This window comes from Pithys albifrons, chromosome 11 (assembly GCF_047495875.1).
Source record: "Pithys albifrons albifrons isolate INPA30051 chromosome 11, PitAlb_v1, whole genome shotgun sequence".
In the NCBI taxonomy this organism is placed as follows: domain Eukaryota; kingdom Metazoa; phylum Chordata; class Aves; order Passeriformes; family Thamnophilidae; genus Pithys; species Pithys albifrons.
Window position 1 is genome coordinate 3,876,435 of NC_092468.1, and position 22,154 is coordinate 3,898,588.

The 22,154-nt window shown below is 40.2% G+C and overlaps 1 protein-coding gene across 1 annotated transcript in view; it reads right to left on the reverse strand.

Annotated features, from left to right (window-relative positions):
• WDR33 (WD repeat domain 33) overlaps positions 1-22,154 on the reverse strand; it is a 70,465-nt gene that overhangs the window by 34,072 nt on the left and 14,239 nt on the right. The window contains exons 2-7 of the mRNA XM_071565982.1: positions 18,605-18,827; positions 15,458-15,526; positions 14,931-15,035; positions 14,215-14,310; positions 13,596-13,747; positions 11,758-11,855 (exon numbers count right to left, since the gene is read on the reverse strand). Of these exons, the coding sequence (XP_071422083.1) occupies positions 11,758-11,855; positions 13,596-13,747; positions 14,215-14,310; positions 14,931-15,035; positions 15,458-15,526; positions 18,605-18,808 (724 nt within the window). The 5' untranslated portion in view covers positions 18,809-18,827. The remainder of the gene's footprint in view (positions 1-11,757; positions 11,856-13,595; positions 13,748-14,214; positions 14,311-14,930; positions 15,036-15,457; positions 15,527-18,604; positions 18,828-22,154) is intronic.

Below are 22,154 nucleotides of genomic sequence, written 5' to 3' on the forward strand. Positions count from 1 at the left end.
GTCCAGACTGTATTTCCCACACCCAACTGCTCCTTTCTCTTGATTAATCACAACTCAGGTGGGGGAATTTTATCTACAAATTTTGAAATGTGTGGGTACTCCTTTCTAAACTCATCTGTACAAGAAACACCTGAACAAATCTGGTCTGCACTTCTTATAAGACAAAACAATTTGAATATGTATTTAAGATAACTACAGTCTCAAAATAACATTTAATGTTGTGCAGTAATCTTCCATTAATATGCTTAAACTAAGAAAATAAATAATTTTGATTTACACATTAAAGTCAGTCAAGACCTGGAATAAGTGTGGGCATGAACAGTGAAATATACTCTGTAGATCAGCTTTTACTTGAAAGATAAAGGTTCTTTAACACCCATTTCACCTGGATGTAGAGGCTGATATTTGCAAACAGAACAGGTGTACTCATGGTGCCTTTAGGGAACCTGGCAATGTGATCTGGAGAAATGCACCTTCAGGAACTCTAAAGCACAAGGACAAACCCAGACTGTCCTAGTTCCAGGTAAAGCATTTACCCAAATCACACTTTTCTTTGTAATTTTTTTCTTTCAAAGCAAACACCTTCTATCTATTTGTGCATGTGCTTTAGAGCTTTAGGGCACTACCAGCACAGTCTCTTCCAAGGCTGCATCATTCTGAAATGTAAAAGCCACAAATAAGGCAATAAAATGTGCCACTGGGGACAATTATATATGTTTTTATATATAGAAAAAATAATATAGCCAAACCTAACAATTACATATATAGAGTATATATATCTATAGGTGTTATTTTTCTTCACTTACTGTAGGATCAGCAGGAGCTTTGAAGATGCTGACAGCAAACTATCATACCTTCCACCTTACTTACAGTAAGTTTTTAATGATTATAGGACACCAAGAAGTTCTGAAACTTCAATGGTGATACATCTAACATACTGTAAGTCACTATGGAATGATCACACATTTATCACCTCTGAAAAAAAGATGCACTAAACAAGAAACATTTCCAATCCAAATACAGGGCATTTCCTCAAACATGTTAAAAGCTGGAAGAAAAATTAGCTAAAAAGTAATGAACTTTTGATAGTGTTTTGAAGGTCAGTTCCTTGTGTCAAATACACTGGTGGAGAGCTGAAGGAAACTAAAAATCACTCACTAGGATTTTTGGTTCCTTTGTTTCTTTCCCCTTTGGCAAAACAAGGGAATTCAGTGTCCTCAGATCACAGGATAGGGCAGGTTGGAAGAAACTTCCAAAGTCTCTTGTTAAACCTGTTGCTCAAAGCTACAGGGTCAGACTGGGTTACTCAGGGGTTTCTCCAGGTTTATTTTGAAAACCTCTGTGGGCAGAGACTGCACAATATCTGGAATTAAGCAAAACTCTCACAATCCTCTACAGCATTAGTATCAGAAAAGGGAAAGAAAAAGGCCCCGAACATGAGATCATCTCAGCAGTGAAAACAGCCTTTTAAATGTATTTTTCACTGGACTAGAAAACTATTTTCTTTTTAAGTACTTTTAATTTTACAATAATATCTATTTTTATAATGGCAACCTATGTAGAACATCAAAGGAGTTTGAACTCATTTAACTTCTGGGGATACCCACTGAACTTAAGTGAGAAATTCCTTACCTAGGAATACTATCTATACATCAATCTGTGGGAAATTCCTTACCTAGGAATACTATCTATACATCAATCTGTGCTGTGTATCTTGAAATATAAAAAAAAGTGAAGATTTTCTTTTCAAAGAAAAACATTTTTCTCTATGCTCCATCTTATCCCAAGTTTCTCCCACAGAAAACTGTGGGTGGGGTGGAATATCAGCTCTGCCTTGAATTCAAAGATGACCCTCAGATTGTTTTAATCATTAAGTGTAGGGATTACTCAGAAAGCCAGAAAGAATCTCTATCTTTGATGAAAAATAGATCTCAAGGAGCATTAGGACTTGTGTTAAGCAAGAAAGAGCATTGAAGTCTTGGTATACAAATTCTGTGGGTAGTAAATGCTTATCAGACACTCCCTTCTTAAATCTTGACAGGGAGAGAAAAATAAAGCAGAATAGAGCTATTTTGGAGAAGAGAAAGAAGTCAGCTATAAAGAAAAGTTCAAACATAAAAGTATTGTATAATGATTTAATTTCCCCAGCATTTGCTATTAATAGATTGGATCTGAGCTACATTTTTTCATCAATTCATTGTTGGAGAACTAGAATAGTTACAGCTATTACAGTAGTATTACAGCTACTATATATAAGGTATTACTTACTATATATATAAGGTATGACTTTCTTTAGAGGAAGGTTTTTAGAAGTCATGGTAATTTAAAACATAAGATTTTAATATAAAAATTAAAATATTTTCATGCTTTATCACTCTAAATAAAAAGGCAAAGAAAAAATCCTATTGCAGGATGGTAGAAGATACACATCTGTCAGCACACACCAACACCTGGGCTTGTTTTTAACTAAAAGGTATTTTTCTTCCCCAAACTAAGCAGCTAAGGTAACATATTCCCCAGCTTTTTTGAATGAAAATGTTAAGTTTACTCTCTGAGATCTTGGTGACTCAGTAGAACTAAATATTGCAGTGCTGCTACAGGTAACTTTGAATTTCTCAGCTCAGGCTCACATTTACACAGCCATGGTGAGCTCCCTTTGAAAGGCAACTCTGCTGACCAGAAAGGTTCATACACAATTTCTATGCATGGTCAAAACCAGATAGAGATTAACTTCTACCTCCAATGACAATGTATGTAAAATACTTGTAGTTCTTGCCTTGACTATGCCAGAAAATGAAACTGCAGTGATGGATCCACTTCTCTGTGTGGCTGGAGTTACACTGGACTGGTTCCACCTACCTACATTATCTCCTCTGGAGCAAAATCAATGCATACAGAGTATTAGGAATATTAAGCAAAAATTGTATTTATGAAAAAGACAGAACTGTTCAACACAACCTGGAGCTGGACAGCTTGTGTAATGCACCTGCAGAAGTGTAAATATCAGATGCTTCCACTGATATAGTAACTCCAAATAGTAATTCAAACCCTCTGGGATGGAAGAAACGTTAAACTGAGTCTGTGAACCTTTTTATAAGATATTTTGAGAAGTTGCAGGTTTCTCCTGTATAGCTATACTTGTCATGCTTACAGATGTGCTCCTTTGAAGCTGAGACACTTAAGAGCCCACACTTTTCAATTAAAACCCCACCCTGTTAAAATCCCTCTTACTATGAGTATATAAAACTTCCAGCAGTTACTTTACCTGCAAGACACATGTAAACTTTCAGCAGCAAAAATCAAAATATCTTCCCTTGAGAAGTATTCTGTTTTCAACAAAGAGCCTTTATCTGCAAGTAGCAGAAGTAAGTGACAATTTGAATTTTCACTGCGAGATGAGGATCAGTCACTCAGAAAACTCTGGCACTGAACTTTGAAAATGAACCTTGAGTACACCTGACCTACCCAACTGCTTTCTGCAGAGGCAGGAACACAACACATGCACTTTGACTTTATTCCCAAGTGAAGTGATCCAGAGCTGGTTTTAGGCCTGAGGAGCAACTTTAAACTCCTCAGGCTTTAGAGCTGCTAAACTTAGGAAAAAAAAATCACATTACTTCTTAGGGACTACTGAATAACATAAGGAGCTCTTTTGTCAGGTGGTAAAAACAACCCCCTTTCTTCCAGTTACAGAAAGAATGGTGGCATCACTGGCTCAGTAAAACAGCAGGGCCCTGGGCAACCACAAACCATATGAGGATAACAAGGCAAAGTGCTGATTCTGCACTGGAGCTGGGGCAGCCCTGGATGTTCACACAGACTGGGCAATGAGATGCTGGAGAGCAGTGCCCTGGAAAGGGACATGGGAGTCCTGGGCGACAGCAAGTTGGACAAGAGTCAGCAGTGCCCTGGCAGCCAGGAGGGCCAGCCCTGTCCTGGGGGCATGGCCTGCACTGGGGCAGCCCCACCTTGAGTTCTGGGGCAGTTCTGAGCACCACAATACAAAAAAGACATTAAGCCATTACAGTGTCCAAAGGAGGGCAATAAGGATGGCGAAGGGTCTGCAGGGAAAGCTGTATGAGGAGCAACTTGGTCTGTTCAGCCTAGAGGAGACTGAGGGAGACCTCAGTGTGGTCTTCAACACCCTCATGGAGGGAAGAGGAGGGGCAGGTACCAATCTCTTCACTCTGGTGACCAGTAACTCAAAGGAATGGCTGGAACTGAGTCAGGAGGTCTAGGCTGGATAAAGTTTATCACTCAGAGGGTGGTTGGGCACTGAACAGGCTCCCCAGGGCAGTGGGCACAGCAGCCTGGCAGAGCTCAAGAAGCATTTGGACAATGCTCTCAGGCACAGGGTGTGACTCTTGGCATGTCCCTGCAGGGCCAGGAGTTGGACTTGGGGATTCTGATGGGTCCTTTTCAACTCAGCATAGTCTTTGATTCTATGACTCACCCCATGCTCATTTTTCAAACAAACAGAGCATGTTCCTGACTCTACTCCAACACAACTTGAGGCTCTAAGAACCATGACATAAAATTTAAAAGATGTTATGGTACTATTATTACACAGTTTAGTACACACACACTCTGGGCACATCCTACACTGCCCACTTGTACCCGAGTGTGTCACTCAGCCACAAACCCCCTCCCACCTCTGCTCAGGTGGCTTCAGCAACTGAGGCTGCTCTGAGTTATCCCCACAATGCCCAAAGCAGGACCTGTCAGGTTCCACCACTCCTCATTCCCACCTCCATGCTCACACTGTCACGAGCTTTTCCCAATCCTTACACCAGCTGTTGTTTTTATTAATTTTTTTTCATACTGACACAGCTTCCACACTTCCTTCCCATCTCCTACCCTCTGGATTTCCAGCCACTTTTCAGGATTCTTATTTATCCCTTTTCTCCTGGTCTGTTATAGAAGCCCATTTCCCAGTTTCAATTTGACTCTGTGTCTTCCTTAAAATACAAAATGCGATGAGCAGGACCAGCTTTCTCACAACAAAGTGATGTCAGGCAGGTATGGAAGACAGAGAAAAAAATTAAATAAAAAATAACATTTTAGGGACAGCCTTTGCAAGCTCTCTCCCCATCTCTCATATGATAAAACTTGTTGCCAAGGGTCTCACTACTCAAACCAGAACAGCACTAAGAGCTAAATGTAAAATAATAGGAAATAATTAAGGTATGTAGAATTTAAGTGATGCAAAGAAAGTACCAAATGCTTTACAAAGTCTGTGCTGACCTAGAGGCACAAAAGCTTTTAGTACAGTAACTAGAGGACATAAAAAGAGAAAAAAGGAAAAAGCACTCTGTTAAACCCACACATAAAAGACAATGGCATTAAGAAGTTTGCAAGAAAAGTTTTTAAGGACTGACAGATTACAAGGAGTTGTGGGGTTTGATTTTTTGTAGACTTCTATTTTTCTGAAATAGCTTTATTTTATCTATGCTCTCTTAGGAGATGGTATGTCAGATAAAATATTCCATTAAAAATATAATTAACTAAGTGCCCAATTCTGAGTATTTATCCACATAGGACTTTATTAGCAATGAGTTACTAACATAACTGGCATAGGGCTCCCTCTAGACATCTATGACTTTTTTTTTGCTGAGAACCTTTGCTATGACAGAGACTGGTGAGTAGACACCAAGAAACTGCCACCTTTGATGCACCCAGCCCGCTCCTTTCCAACAACCACACTTGTGTTGAGAAAGGAAGACTGGGATCATCTCAGCATCAGCATTCAAATGCCTCTGTAGTTCAGGATTTTACCATTAGTATCAATGTAATTCACTTTAAAGTTTTTTTCTTCCTCCTCAACTATGGGCAGGGGCTGGGGACAAAGGCACTTCCTGCAGGTGGATCCTGATTCCTGGACAGAGTATTGTGCCATATTATGTGTAATTTGATACGAAGTCACCACTGATGGAATGAAGTTCTTATCCCTCAACTACTTATAAGTAACAACCCATAAAAATGGTTTGACCTAGTTCAGTATTCATCTACCCCTTGCAATCATCAAACACAAAGGCAATCAGATGCAAGAAATCCTAAGGATGCAGAGAATTTCTTACAGCTCTCCTGTATTTCAGCAGCACCAGCTGTCCTGGGAAGCACTGAGGTTTCTCAACATTCCTCCAAGCTTCAGAGAATAGATGTGTTACAAACACCTTAAAATTTGCCCCTGGGCTCAAGGTGAGCAATTACATCACTTTCAGCTTCAGGACAATTTTCAAGGAGGAATAAATTTCAAAACTGAATCTGAAATAATCTCACACTCACACAGTGCCTCTTGTCTCATGAAAAGCCCTGACAGAACTGTGCAGTGCACACAGTTCAGAGGTTTTTGACGGTGCTGTGGGCTCAAGTCTCTTGATCTTTTACCCATTCCCTGAGAACTCCATGTATTTCCTATTAATGTTTCAGGATTTGCAAAGCACTAGATTCTAGATGAGGATCAGCACTCTTAAAACTTAACATAATGTACTTTAATGCTACACAAAACTGCAACTTTTAGGCATGTCAGGTGTAACCAGCACCAAGAGCAGTCTTTGATACCTTTTAAGTCTAAAAAGGAATTGCTTTAGGAAGCAGAACAAAAGCCTGAAGCTACTTCCTAGTCACCATCTTTTAAATCACAGAAACCACCATCTCCACTACAGTGGATCAACCCTAAATTTTTGTCCAATTCAGAATATTTCACAAAGAGAAAGCCAATACAAGTCAAGGCACCAGGTAGTTTCTCAACACTGATGGATTTTTAGCATCAAACATAAGTGGATATTTCAACAAAGTCTACCTATAATGAAGTTTCCTATACACAGAAACCCAAGCCTGAAAATCATATTCAGGAATAGCACTGAGTTGCCAGATGACACCTGAACATTTTTCAGTAGGTTCAAGCAAGTGATTGAGTTCTTCCCATCTAATGTAGGTTATACCCACCACCCAAACAAGCAGCAATGACTGAAGTTATCTGTGAGTTCAGGAAGGCATGGAAGTGTTCACACTGCAAGTCCTTGGTGCTACTGAACTCTGAAAAGGTGTTGAGAAAGACACAAAGAAAACACTTGTTGTGTGATCACTTCCATTTATGAGACAGGAAACTGTATACACTATTTCTAACTCTTAACCTCACAAAGGCAGAGACATTTCCTAATGAGATGATAAAAAAAGGAATGAGAGTGTGAAGAGCTCTGCAAGCCTAGAGGAGCAGCAGCAGGGCTGTTGCAGCACACATGGCAGAGTAAGAGACTCTGCAAGTGATGTGAACTCTGTGAGGAAAAAAAAGCTCTCATAGATTCACTATTAACATCCCAGTAAGATCCTTACCATTTCTTGTGCCTCACACACATGAGAAGCACAGCCCTTTAGAGGGCAGCTGCACCTCAACTGAGTTAACTGCAACTAATCCCCCCTGAATCACCTGCTTGGCTTTGGCAGGGAAGACTCACGAAGACAAGAGACCTGCAACACAACCTGAGTCACTAAAACTCACCAACAAAGAGGAGACTAAACCAGCCCAACACCAGCTTTTCAAAACAGCTCATCTTTCAAAATTCAAGGACTTTCCCTCTCTAGACTGTGCCACTATTGGCCAGGTCTCATCTCATCCTTCTAATATTTATGCAGGGACGCTTCAGTAGAACTAGAAGACCTATCAGAGGTACCTGAAATCCCAACAGCACAGAGGAGCAACCCTTACAAGAAACTAAAGGTTTAAGCAGTAGGTCTCCTTGCAAGAAACACAGTATCACACACACACATTTCTGGAATTTACTGAGCTTTCTCTCCTTGCTGAGACAAGAAAAACAAAAGACAAACCTCAGACAAAGGGAAGAAAGATGGAAGCAGCAATATCAAGATATTTTTTTCTTTTAAATTATCCAGTGTAGGATTCAATTAAATTCCAGGAGAAGAGAACAGTTTTAGAAGCTACTGCCTGAGTGGTAAGAGCTGGTTACTACATTATGCTCAAAAGGAGGGACCAAACTGAGGGTGGAGTTCTGGTTCTCAGGTTCCTTTAAACCACAGACCTAACCTATAAATTTAAGTACAGGATTTGCTATTTGACTGAGGAAGTGGATGTCAAAAACTCTGAAGAGATCCTTCACTTTCAGGCAGAGAATAAAAACCATTTAAACAGCTTAAGAGAATTCACAGCACATTATTTGCTAATAAAGTTCCAGAAATGCAGTAGAAAGAAGGAATAAATAAACCATTCTACAGCTATTTAAGTATGTCTAGATGGGCAGAGTGAGCAGATGAAAGTCTTTTTACAGTGATTGCTGTCACTTCTGCATGTATGTAATACATAATGTGTTATTCTGTAGGTGATGGTGTTAAGAATTACATGTTACAAACTGCAAATTTTAAATCCAGCCAGAACGTGATGAAATCCTGATTGGTTTTAATTGTTCAAGTTAGGATAAGAAAAATCTTTTGCCAAGTCTACCAGACTGGCTGAAAGATCATTTAGTGTATTACCCTATTTTAGGGACAGAAAATAGAAAAACTTATCTATGAAGTATTTTAAAAAGCATGGGCTACCATCCTTCAGAGAGCTGGGTGGAATTATCCTTCCCAAAAGACCTAATTAAGGCAGGCAACCTCTGACATCCTGGGAACACAGTGCTCATCTACACTTCAGAATAAAAACATTAGTCATCTAAAGCACACATTTCTACTGGATTTTGGGTGACTGAAAGGAAGGAGAAGGATGGACAGTGGAACTGAGAAATCTGGAATGTCTTAGTAGCCTCCTAGCCTATGGTGCCATGCTGAGAATAATTAAGGAATCATGTGCCTATTATCTACCCAAAATATTCCCAAGTCACTGCCACCAGCAAAAACCAGGAATAATTTCTCAATAGAAATAAAGGCATGTGAAGATTTTACTGCTTACAGTTTTTCACTGGGTGTTAAAAGCCATCAATCAATGTGTATGTTCTTACAGAAACGTTCACACGAGTCCTGGACTTCACTGCAGCTGTTTAGACAACAGACTTGGTAGTGTTTTATTGGAAATGCCTTTCATAGGAAAACATCATCAAACCCCACATGTTGCCTTATTACTACAGCCTTTTTTCATGACTTATTTGAACAAGATTTTTAACATCAGTGAGGTTCCTACCAGTGTGTCAGTATCTCATGCAGCCCAAGTATTCATGGGTTTAACTACTGAAAAAATACAGCCTGCTACAGACAGCTGAAAGAACTCCAGGAAAACCTTAAGAATTCATCTTATGTAATTTACCACTTCTGACACTCTTCACATGACTAAAACTGTTGCTTCAGACCAGTTTTAAGGGGACAATTTCATTAAATGATAGGAATAACTTTATGTTTACACCAGTGCAAGCAAAAGGACCTGTAGTGTATCTACAGAATTTTGCCTTTTCTGTATCAGCAAAGCTCATCCCAGTAACTTTAATGCTCTTTACGGAACTGCTTTAAAAGCATCTTCAGCATTAAAATCCTCAAATTTATTGTTTACAGTATGTCCCTTAATTTGTTGTTGAAAACTCAGTAGAAATATCAGTATACTGACATATTATCCCAGTGAGTGCTTATCTTTTTTGTGAATTCATCTGACTCCAAATTCATAGTTCCATTTGATTTGTGTAATTCAGTGATAACCTGAAGAATACCTTAATACATGAGCAAAGCTCTGGATCTAAGGACACTGTAGAATCCCTTCCAACTCCACAGCACCAGTATTGCCCAAAACAGCTGCATGATGTGGGAAAGTAGGAAATAAAACCACTCCTTGGCATGGTACTTGATCCAAACAATTTCTGTACGTAACAAAACCTTTTTGATGTAGTGGTTCTAGAATTTTAATTAGCAGATCCCTAACTTTGGAAAGCAATAGCATGAGTTTTTACACAATTTTCAGGCTGTATGAAGCAAAGCATTAGAGGTCACACTTGCAAATATGTAAAGTGGAGAAGCCAAAGGCTGAAGATAAGAATCCTACAGCTATAAGCTCTAACTCCAAATAACAAAGTGAAAGTTTGTATTTTCCACTAAGAAAACTGAAGTGTTGCCCATCCAGCTCTTTCAAGTAAGTCTTCTGATCATATTTAAGAACAGTAACGGAAACCAAAGCCAAATCAAACCTGTGTGTTTGCAGAAACATCCTCCCAACAATCAGGGGGTTTTGGTATTGTTTTGCTTTGTTGTGGGGCATTTTTCTGCTGGTGTTATTTGGGTTGGGATTTGGGTTTTCTTTGCCTGACAGCAGAAACAAGGAATAATCTGTCCTGCCCAATTCTGTCCAGAGATGTAGTTTTCAAACCATTTCCAATTTACACAAAAGATGAAGTGTATTGTGGTAGATGAGTAGGAGCAAATGTATTCTTTACAGAACTATTGTGCAAACTATAATAAAAATAGTACACTGAGATGTATAAACTGTTAAGAAATAAAAGGGTAATTCTATTTGAAGTCTAGTCACAATCACAACACTGAAATACACAAGGTAAGAGAAAATGCAACACAAGATCTGTTCTCTACAGCCTAAATTAAATGCTTTACTCCCCCTACTTTATGCAGAATTTTGAAAGAATGTAGAAGTGGTGGGACCTCTGGAGCCCTGAGGACTCTGCATGGAAACAATCCCCATTCTCTCCACATGGTTAGTACAAACCCAGAGAAGGGGACAGAATGTGTTTAGTGCAGAATGATTTCTTTTTAAAGCATCAAGCAAAACAGTCCCAAATCTCTCTGGGGCCTTCCAGAGTAACAGGTGTGAATGATATAACCTAAAAATCTGCTTGCCAGGTCCTGCAAACACCATCACCACAATGTCTATGCACACATTCTGTTAAAATACCATCAGTGCAGCAACAATGTAGGAGCCCAAGGTCTTTGCAAAGCAGTGGTGTTTAAAAGTAACAGGGTTGAAAACAAGAAGGTTTAAGAGTCAAAAGAAACAGGGAGAGCTCTAAAAATCTTACTTTAGGAAAGCACAAGCTCACACACCTAAAACTGAAAGCCCACGTTTTTATTGTATACCTTCCTTGCAGTTTACCTGCAAGTCAACAATCCCTAATCTCACAGCAGCCTTTTAATATGTTCTCCTGTTCATTATGTACCTTTGACACCTTCTGCAAGAAAGGAAGAGCTGTCAGAAGCTGCTGTCATTGCTCATTAAGACTGCAGCAAAAGGAGAAAGCTCAAGGCCAGTGGAAAGGCACCAGAAGTGGGTGTACACGGATGCTGCACAGAGAACTATTTAACCAAAACTAGGAGTATTTGGCTATGCATGATATGCTGAAAATTTACCTGTTTTCTCTGTTGCAATACTCCCCTGCTCTTAAGGAATGAGAAATAACCACCTTGCCTCAGAAGAAATCAGAATGGAAGGCACACCCATGAAAAGAATGGAGTCCTCTGCATGAAGATGTGTGCTCTGAAGTGAGTGGTCACAAAGATTAAGCTTTAGGGAAAGGTGTATGTATTCCTGATCCAGAAACAGTGCTTTATACCAAATTAGGAGCAGCAAAATGTTCTTCTACTCACCTCCACTGTTTAGAGCTAAAGTGGACAGTAAACACAGTAATGCCACTGTGAACTGGGGCCTGTCTGAGTATGATAAGGCACCTACAGCAGCAGCCAAACAGAAACTTGTTTGGAGCATCTAAAACAAAAACTGCAGACAGGCTGATACTTCTGTACTGTGAACCCCTAGTTAAAAAAAAGGTTTTCCCCCTCTTGAAATACCCCAATCAGTACTTTTGGTGCACATACCTCGAAGAATTCTCTCCTCATGGCAACGGAGAAAGTCCCAGATTCTAACAGTGCCGTCATCAGAGCATGTAGCAAATTTATTATCCGTGGGTGAGAAACTGTTACATGAAGACACACAGCAGGGGAAAGAAGTCAGCATTTAACAGATTATGCTTCTCAGACAGGGCAAAATTATACTGTTATGTGTTATACACCGAAGGAGGCATTTGAACACAGGCACTTTTAAGTGAATACAGTGCCTGCCAAACAACACTTCATCACAAGACATGAATTTAGCATAGAATTACTATTGCATTGCAGTCCCCTGTCAAATGAGAAAAAAAATCTGTCATTTATTCTTAGCACCTTCCTATCTGTGACTGTACATGGCAGCACCTTCTCTGTAAGATGAGAGGCAACATCAATATGATTTGGTAACTGTCACCCTTCATGTTTGGCAATACCATAAGGAAGTGACACTGTGTAGAAGCACAGGGTAACAGCTCTTAGGAAAAAAACTCCTCTTCAGCCACAGGTGCTTTGCAGCAGAAAAGCAAAAATGAGCAAAAGCTGGTCACAGGAAAATGCTACTTGGATTAACTGTTGAGAAAAAAACTACAAAAAAGAAGCATAACACTTATTGCAAAGAGCAATCTGGAAACACTCATTATTATACCTCACCAACACCACGAAAAGAACCCTAGAAATATATAAGCAGCTTTCAGATTCAGCAGTCAGCATTGCTTGATGGAAGTCACTGGAAAAGCAAGGAGTTATTAGCCATGTGACCAGGCCCAGAACATCTCCAGCAACTGACAGGCACTCACTTCTTTTCTGGTTCAGTGAAAGACCACGAGGGAGCCCTTGGGAAATCTTAGATCTTTATGATCAAGAAAGGGCTTAAAGTAGAAGAGAAATGCAGTGTATGCCTATGACAGTCAGACAGTAACTGAATCCAAAGTAAGCACTTCTCATAACCAAACTCGGGCAGAAAATGCACCCTATCCAAGAAAAATGGTGACTTTAGTGGAAAGTGGGTTTGTGGCAGTGAACCTTTATCACCAGCACTTGAACCCAAAGAAACACTGCTTTAGCTTCATTTTGCATCTGCAGGTTCTCTTCAGGCTTACTTTAAAAACATTTCCATATCTTACTAAAGATTAGTTGCAGGTTTGCTCTAGAAACATCCTTCATTTACTGCTTACTGATAGTATCACTTTAGATTCCATTTTTATATAGACATTTGCACAACTGAGGCATCAACACTGAACGAAGAGAATATCCTACAGTCTTCTTTTCAATGGCTTTCTTACAGTTTCAAGCTTGAAGAACCCATTCAGTATTAACATTAGACTTCTGTATGTGGCAGTGGGTATTTAGTACTACTGGAAGTCTTGGCTTCACCAAGCCAAGCAGTTCTTCACTTTATTTAGTGTTTTATTATTTCGTGAGAACTATGCAGGTGTTTTATTACTGAAGGTTTTATATTTTATTCAGTTAGATTATTAAAGACTGAATTCTTTATTTGGAATGAAATTGTTGTCTTACACAGTGCGTATAAAAAGGAATAACTGATACACATTGTCACCATATCAAAAGGAAAAGAATACCAGTGCAAAATGCGGCAGACAAATACATCTCTAACATATTGCAGAGGCCAATACTGGGACAACACTAATTCAGAAAGGTGCCAGCAAAACGGTGAGAATGTGGGAACAAAAGGAAATACTGTGTTTATGTGGTGCATAAAGTTTCCCAGAATCTGACAGAACCCAAGCATTTCTGCACCCAGAATACACTTAGAGAACAGTCTAATCATGGCAATAGGTACTACAGAAAATGGTATATTGTGTATAAACCTGGCCTCTCTAATCGCCTCCTTATGTGCCTGGAACATCTTGACGTTGTTCATGTTGGACTGCCAGTATTTCACATATCCCCCGTGGTCTGCTGTCAGCATCCACATGTCATTGTGTGACCAAGTCATGGCCCTCACAGGGCTGTCGTGAGCCTGTGAATTCAGAAACAGAACTTCTAGCAAACACGTTCAGATACCATCTGATCCACACAAACACTGAGTTACTAAAGCTCCTACTTAACAGCTGCAATGAGGAAATGAGAACAGTGATGATCTGATTAGATACACAATGTCATGAGGGGGGGAAAAATCCTTTATTCTGCATACAGTGGTCTTCTAAATAATACGAGTATTTGCATTTTGTTTCCAAAGTGTTTCTTTATTACTACAAATACTCATAGCATGTTTTTGAGAACAGTTAGTACAACAGATGGAGAAGGAATGAAAAGCACTATGTGAATTGCCTGTGGACAGTCTGACATGGGAGTCAGAGCAGAGACCTCTAAGGCTCCCATTACTGCTCAGACCACAGACCCACGATGAGCAGGGTGAAGTTGTGCTTCTAAAACATGCTCCAACACCTCAAGAAAATACACAGAATTATTTATACATTAATTTACCTGCAATATTGTTTCAAAATTGAAAGTCAGTCCATTCCATAAAGTGAACTCTCCACTAGATGCACCAGTGACCAAACGCCTCCCCTCAGGAGTCCACTGCAAAAGCAACATTTAATTAAACTCTGCAAATAAAACATTCAAATATTTCTTCACAACTCTCCAAGTAAAACATGACCTTCTTCAGGGAATCTGTGGAAATGGAATTAACTAAATGACTTTCTAGAGGATGCAAGATAGTCAACAAACAGAGCTTTGCCAGAGGGCTTTTGACTTTTTAAACAACAGGACAAAGCCCACTGTAAAAGCAATGAAAAAATCTAGTTGTAGAGAAGAGCAGTTTATTGGCACCAATACATTTCTAACACACAACATCCATACTAAACACTATTTCTAACATCATGAAAAAGTTGTTAGAAGTTGCTGCAAGACTCAAACAGCAGAGAGACTCTCCTTCCTTCTGAGAAACATTCTCTCTCTGAAATGTGATCGGGAAAGTGGAAACACCTCAAACTTACAGTAAGAACTCTTGTGTACTCAGACCTTACCATTTATTTTCCTTAAACTTTCCATAGAAAGACTGGACACAGAAGTAGTCCATGCATTCCACATGCTAGTTTTATTTGAAGATGCTTTAACTACCATATTGATTCTTTATTCAGTTAAGAATGAGTCTAATTTAAATAAATACCACTAAGTAATTCCAACACTGTACTCACCCTGACAACAAACACTGGGCATTTTACTTTATTAGTAGATGTTCTAACAAATTTTGTTGTCACAGCATTCATAGGGTTGTTCAGCATTCCTATAGGAGGGACCAACTGTAAAAGAAGAAACAAAACATTTTATAATGACATTTTAAATCAGAAACTTCAATAAAAGCACATATTCTGAACACCCATTTCTGGAAAACCAAGGTTGTCATTTGCAGGGCTATTACCAGAAATAAATCCATAAAAGTGTTTCAAAGTCTGCATGTTTTACCAACTCATCCAGAAGCAGTAAATTCAAAAGCAGCTTTGCAACCTCAGAGCACTATAGGAGTCCTTATGCCCAGAAATTAAAAGCCCATCCAATTTCAGGTTCAAACAGAACAAAATAATGCAGAGTGAAGATGCCCTTCATGACTTTAAGGCTTCTTGCAGACACAGTGACAACCTCAGCTGGCATGCAGAATCATTTCCATTTTCTGGACAAGTTTTATCTGCAGAACTTCACAGGTGAATAAGAAAACTCCACTTACATCATTATAATATCCTGCATCGGGCTGGATCGCTCGCATATCGCGCTGGTCCCTCTGCCAGACTCTATTCTAGAAAGAGGAAAACAGCTCTTAGTTCATACCAGTGTACCCCATTGTTACATAACAAAAACCAAGAAACACTTTGAGAACCTGTTTGGGAAACTCCAAAGTGCTCCAAGGATTGTAGAATGAACTCTATTAAGACTTTGGACTCAGGAAACCCACAGAATTTGTAAGCTCTAAGCAAAGGAGTCAGGAATGTTGGAAGTGTTGCACTTTTCTGTGCCAGAGATGAGTGGCACTGCCCAGGCCAACAGGAACTCCCAAGGAGGCACCTTCCATCCTTTCAAAGCTGCATGTTCAGATAAGGATTTGCACCAGGAGCAGCTGTGCTGATGAACTCCACATGAAATCCTACACAGTGCAACATGAACTAGGAAAGGACCTTCTGCAGCTCAACCATAAACACAATGCACTCAAATGGATGAAATTCAGCAGACATGGGAAATAACAATGCCTTCAAGTGGCTAAATACTGTGAACTGTCAAACACAACCTTCTAAAAAACACTTCTCATGAATTAAGAATGAAATTATTTCAGCTTCATGCCACAGTCTCTACCAATTTGGATCTGTGTACATACTGGAAACTGAAGTTACAATTCTTGGTATAACACTCCCAGCATACAGCACTTCAGTTTGTTACCATGTCTTAAGCTAAGAGCAAATTACATATAAATTATTTTTCTTGGGTTTTTTGATAGAAACACATTAAATGAGTAGTATCAAAGCCAGGATTTAAATAGAATTCTAGTATATCTTAATTTTGTGTAAGCATCCATGACATATAGAGACCCAATCTTTGTTTGTTGGTATTGATTTAATAAACAGAATCTTGATGGTGCATATTTCTGCCACAGTAAAAAGGTCTTGAATTTCTAAAGGTATTTTTCTAGAACAGTCCACTACTAATAGAATCTCTTTTGGGGCATTCCTAAAGCATAACAGCATATTGGATGTTCAAACATCTTAGAAGGCAACACGTTAAGTTGTTAAGAAAACCTCCCAGCTGTTACTACCTACAAGCTCTAACAATGCACTGGCCACAGCAGATGGAATGAGTTTCATCACATTTTTTCAGTATTGCTGTTGCAGCTGCAACAATTCCAATATTTAGAGATTTCATTCTATTTCTTTCAGGTTAATACCCACTACTTGTGGAGTAAATGTTAACCAGAAAAATTCATTTTTGACAGAATTAATATCACCACATTAGGAGAGCTAAATAAGCATTTTTATGGAAACATTTCTTCAAGAAAACTTCATCTAAGTTTTTCTGGGTCTGCTAACTGGGCCTAACTAACTAACTGGGCCTAACTAACTAACTGGGCCTAACTAACTAACTAACTGGGCCTAACTAACTAACTAACTGGGCCTAACTAACTAACTAACTGGGCCTTCAGAGACCACACTACAAGCTGAAGTGCTATTGAATGAAATGGTGAGAAAACATTTTTTTGCCCTGGGTTTGAAGAGGAAGGGGTAATGGTTCATATTCCATCTTGGGAAATTTCTATTTCAAAACAAAAATAAGAACAACTACATTATTTATAATGACTTTTTATGATCACTGAAAAATCAGAACATCACCCAAGACACTCAATTGCACTCCAGCTTCTAATTCCAAGACAGAATGTAAAAATTACCATTAATAGAAATTACAGAATCAGCTGTATGTGTAGTTCTATTACCAACAACCAACCTCTCCTTTTTATTCACAAATCTACAAGCATTTGTCATTTTGGCTGACAATGCAGCAGTAGATCTCCCAGTATTCCAGACAGCTTTATGGACACTGAAAAGCACCATCACATTTCAGGAGGGAAAAAAAACCTTTTCAGACAAACCCAGAAAACTTGCTAATTAACTAACTGGAGTGGTTTTAGCCAGGCCTCAAATTAGCAGGCTGAGAATGTGTGTGGATTGGGAGACAGCTCTCACCTGACTGGGTAACCCAGGAAATATTTCATACCAGATGATGCAAACCTAAAATACGTGGGCAGCAGTGGGAGGTGTTAGGTCAGTTCCACCATGGCTGAAGCACAGAGAAGGACGTGCTGCAGCTCTTCTACTGTGCTAGGCCCCTGCTCCTGCTGTTTGCATTTTGTTTGAATTCAGGGAAGTAGAAACATTTTGTTGTTACTCTTTCTGTTTCTTGATGGGTGTCTTTTAGAGTACTTACAGATCTATAGTAATAGACTTTGTATTAACTGGGGAGTGGGAGGTTATTTATATATAACTTGTGTATGTGTGTGTTATACTGTAGTTTTCTCTTAATTTTCTCTTTCCTGTATAAATACATATAGTTAGTTTCAGCATAAACCTGGTTTGGAGGTTTTTTTCCTCTCCCTCTTTCTTCTCTTTTCACTGTCTTGAACAGCTGGTGTTTGGTGAGCTCAGCCCAAGACACCTGGACAGCTGGTGTTTGGTGAGCTCAGCCCAAGACACCTGGACAGCTGGTGTTTGGTGAGCTCAGCCCAAGACACCTGGACAGCTGGTGTTTGGTGAGCTCAGCCCAAGACACCTGGACAGCTGGTGTTTGGTGAGCTCAGCCCAAGACACCTGGACAGCTGGTGTTTGGTCAGCTCAGCCCAAGACACTTGGACAGCTGGTGTTTGGCCAGCTCAGCCCAAGACACTTGGACAGCTGGTGTTTGGCCAGCTCAGCCCAAGACACTTGGACAGCTGGTGTTTGGCCAGCTCAACCCAAGACACTTTTGCCAGCTCAACCCAAGACACTTGGACAGCTGGTGTTTGGCCAGCTCAACCCAAGACACTTTTGCCAGCTCAACCCAAGACACTTGGACAGCTGGTATTTGGCCAGCTCAACCCAAGACACTTTTGCCAGCTCAACCCAAGACACTTGGACAGCTGGTGTTTGGCCAGCTCAACCCAAGACACTTTTGCCAGCTCAACCCAAGACACTTTTGCCAGCTCAACCCAAGACACTTTTGCCAGCTCAACCCAAGACACTCGGACAGCTGGTGTTTGGTCAGCTCAGCCCAAGACACTTGGACAGTTGGTGTTTGGCCAGTTCAACCCAAGACACTTGGACAGTCGGCGTTTGGCCAGCTCAACCCAGACACTAACCTCCAAGTATTTGATTACAGAGGGGTTGTAGTCTATGGTTTTCCTGTTGACAGCCTTCCTCATGCGCTTGCCATCGAAGGTGAGCTGCTGCATCGCCTGCTGCTGCGCGAAGTCGGGCCGCTTGTAGAAGAGCTGCCGCGGCGCCTGGTGCTGGAACCGCGGCATGTGGAAGAACCGCGGCGGGGACCCGATCTCGGTGGCCATGGCTGCCTGGTCCTGGGGACTGCACAGAGGGAACAACAGGTTAGCAAGTGGGAATGAAAAAAACCCCACGTGAGGATCTCCCCCGGGTTTAAAAAGATGAGTAACATAAAGAATCATTTCATAGAGTCAGAGAATCAGTTGGGTTGGAAGAGACCTCTGAGATCACCAAGTCCAACCCTTGGTCCAACCCCACTGTGATCACCAGCCCAGGGCACAAAGTGCCCTGGGCTGGTGATCACAGTGGGGTTGGATCAAGACATGGTGGATTCTCACTCAATGTCACATCCAATCTCAGTTTAAAAACCTCCAGGGATGGGGAATCCACCCCCTCTCTGGCCAGCCCATTCCAATGCCTGAGCACTCTCTCTGCAAAGAATTTCTTCCTGATATCCAACCTAAACCTCCCCTGGCAGAGCTTGAGCCCGTGCCCCCTTGTCCTACTGCTGGTTGTCTGAGAGAAGAGACCAAATTCCTCCTGGCTACAACATCCTTTCAGGTAGTTCTAGACAGTGCTGAGGTCTCCCCTGAGCCTCCTCTTCCCCAAGCTAAACCAACCCCTTGGTTTCTCTGATGATGTTTCTTTCCCTGTGCCACACACCCCAACATCAAAGCAGTTCAGTGCCTTTTTTCTCTATCAAGAGGAATTCTGTATTGAAACACATCACCAGTAAGTTTGCATTACCATCCCTAAACTAAAAATGTGCAGGAAGAAAATGTCCTCAGTCAAATAGTATAAATAAATTCAAGAAATGGCAAGAGCCTTTAACAGAGGATATTTCAGATTCAATATAAAAAACAGGAAACACCATATTAGTTATAAATTAATTTAACTATTAACAAGACAAAGTTTTCAAGGGCTGACTCAATATCTTATTATAGTACCTAAAATCAAAATTATATTCCATTCATTTAACTTCTGGTACATGGACCACAGATAATATTCTACCTGTAGGTATATTTTCAATTCCATTACTGCAAAATAAATGAATTATCTTTATTGAGGTTTGATAAATGCAACTGAACATCACTTCCCCCACAAGCCTCATTGAGACTGTTAAAAAAAATGGAGGGGCAGGGTAAAAATTCCAATATCAAGAATTTTTCTAACAGAGGGAAATAAGTGCAATACCCACTTTTTCAGTCTGTGAAATCCTTACATGATGAGATCAGAAGAGCTGAAAACTACAACATACACAGTCTTTGAAGTATACACTCACTTCAGAATAAGCAGAGACACATGCTGAAGCAAGGAAAGCTCAAGTTCTCCCCTGCATCCTGTATTCAGTTTGTAAAACATTTTAAACCAAAATAAACTGGCACTGTCATCAAGGGAATGCAAAAAGGCCAAGAAACTCTCCTTTGCACAAAGGATAAATGTTTACACAGAAGCAAAGTGCATTTAATAAAAAGAAAGGAAATAAAATAGCAGATTTCTTTTAAAAAAAATACGGCATAATCTGTTTGTAAATTCATGAATGTACTTTCCTAATAAGTTGAAGTACTCACATCCTCAATTTGAAAGAGTTGGAAAGTTGTTACACTGCCAGTTTTAAAATTTTATCTCACCTTTTTTTGATCCCAATAGCTGAAAAACATTTGCATTTTTTGAAAAGCAACATAAAGCTAAGAGAGAAATGCCAGACACGAGAGAGGGTTTAAAAGGCAGTGCACGGGTTGATTCTTCTGAAGAGGCTCTTCCTGACTCCAAGGAGCAGGTTGGCCTTTAAATAGACATCAGGCAGGTTGTTGGGCACAAGGCAGGAAGGAGCTTTGCAAACTCTGGAGCTCCACACTCCTTCCCACTGCTGAGAAAGTGTGACAAGCCAGTTACAAACCAAGCCACCCACAACCCCTGGCTGGCTGCTCCCTACACAAACAACTTCCATAGACAAGGGGAAAACCAAACTAAAGCCACTACAACTACTCTCCACTCGAGATAAACACGACCAAACTAAAACAGCAAGTTTCCTTAAATCAGGTAAGGAAATCTAATACCCTTGGCAAGTGTAGCATCTTATGAGATCGACCTGTTAACTGGCAGGAGACGAGGAGGGAGAGCAGGAGAGTGAGAGCACCCAGCTTACAAAAAATAAACCTTCATCTGGCACTTGAAAGGCTCATTTGCCTGAAACTCGTCCTTTACCAGGGAAGTTCTGGCCAGGTGGGGGTTGGTCTCTTCTCCCAGGCACTCAGCAATAGGACAAGGGGGCACGATGGGCTCAAGCTCTGCCAGGGGAAATTGAAGTTGGAGAGCAGAAAAAATCCTTTGCAGAGAGAGTGCTCAGGGATTGGAATGGGCTGCCCAGAGAGGGGGTGGATTCCCCATCACTGGAGGTTTTTCAACTGAGCTTGGCCGTGGCACTGAGTGCCATGCTCTGGTAAAGGGGCTGGAGTTGGACCAAGGGTTGGACTTGATGATCTTGGAGGTCTTTTCCAACCCAATCCATTCTGTGATTCTTTATCTAACCAGAGTTCTGCCTCCCAACACTCCCAGCTCCAGACCACAACTATAACACACCATTAAGCTTTCCTGGAGCAAGAAAAAATATCCAAACGTCCTCGTGCAGGAATTACGTCAAGTCCCCGTAACACTTACTGGGATTCTCTTACAACTTGGCAGAAGGTATAAAACTGTTGTACAGGAAGTTTCAAGCATCAAATCTCAAAAGGTAAAACTGAAATGGTAGTAGGGCTTTTATATCAAAAAAGAGAAGTGGCTTCTTCAAACAAACAGAACAAGATGGCATTAAACATACAAGTCCATTAAATGTAGTTTTAAAGCTTATTCAATAGCCAGAGAAGAAAAAAACCAATACAAGAAAACCCAGAAACTCAGATAAAATTTCAGTACTACTCTCTCTCAAGTCTGAAAGACCCTTCCATATACCAATTATTACTTCATCCCAGAGGAAAAATAATATTTTTTTCAAAACTACACATCCACACATGTACCCTATAGGCAATGCAAAAATACAATTTCAAGAACTTAGACCAAGAATACAGACAAAGATAAATGCTGGGGCTTCCCAAACCACTTTCATCAGCTATATTTGCAGGAAAAGTTTATATAAAAATACCTTTTTAGGGAAATACTGCAAAGCAACAAGTTAATACTTTATGTTCATGTTCCATAAAACAAAATCTCCTGAAGAAAGTTTCTGCATTACTCCCACTGGTAAATAAAGCATCACCTACCACCTGGGTCAACTCAGACTGGACACACATGTAGCTTTTCAAATCAGTGTGTCACTTAAATTACCATAAATAATATGGACTTAACATGTAATCCACACAGCAAAAATTACTGTTTAAAACATGACTAAATGCACAAACATCTTAATTACAC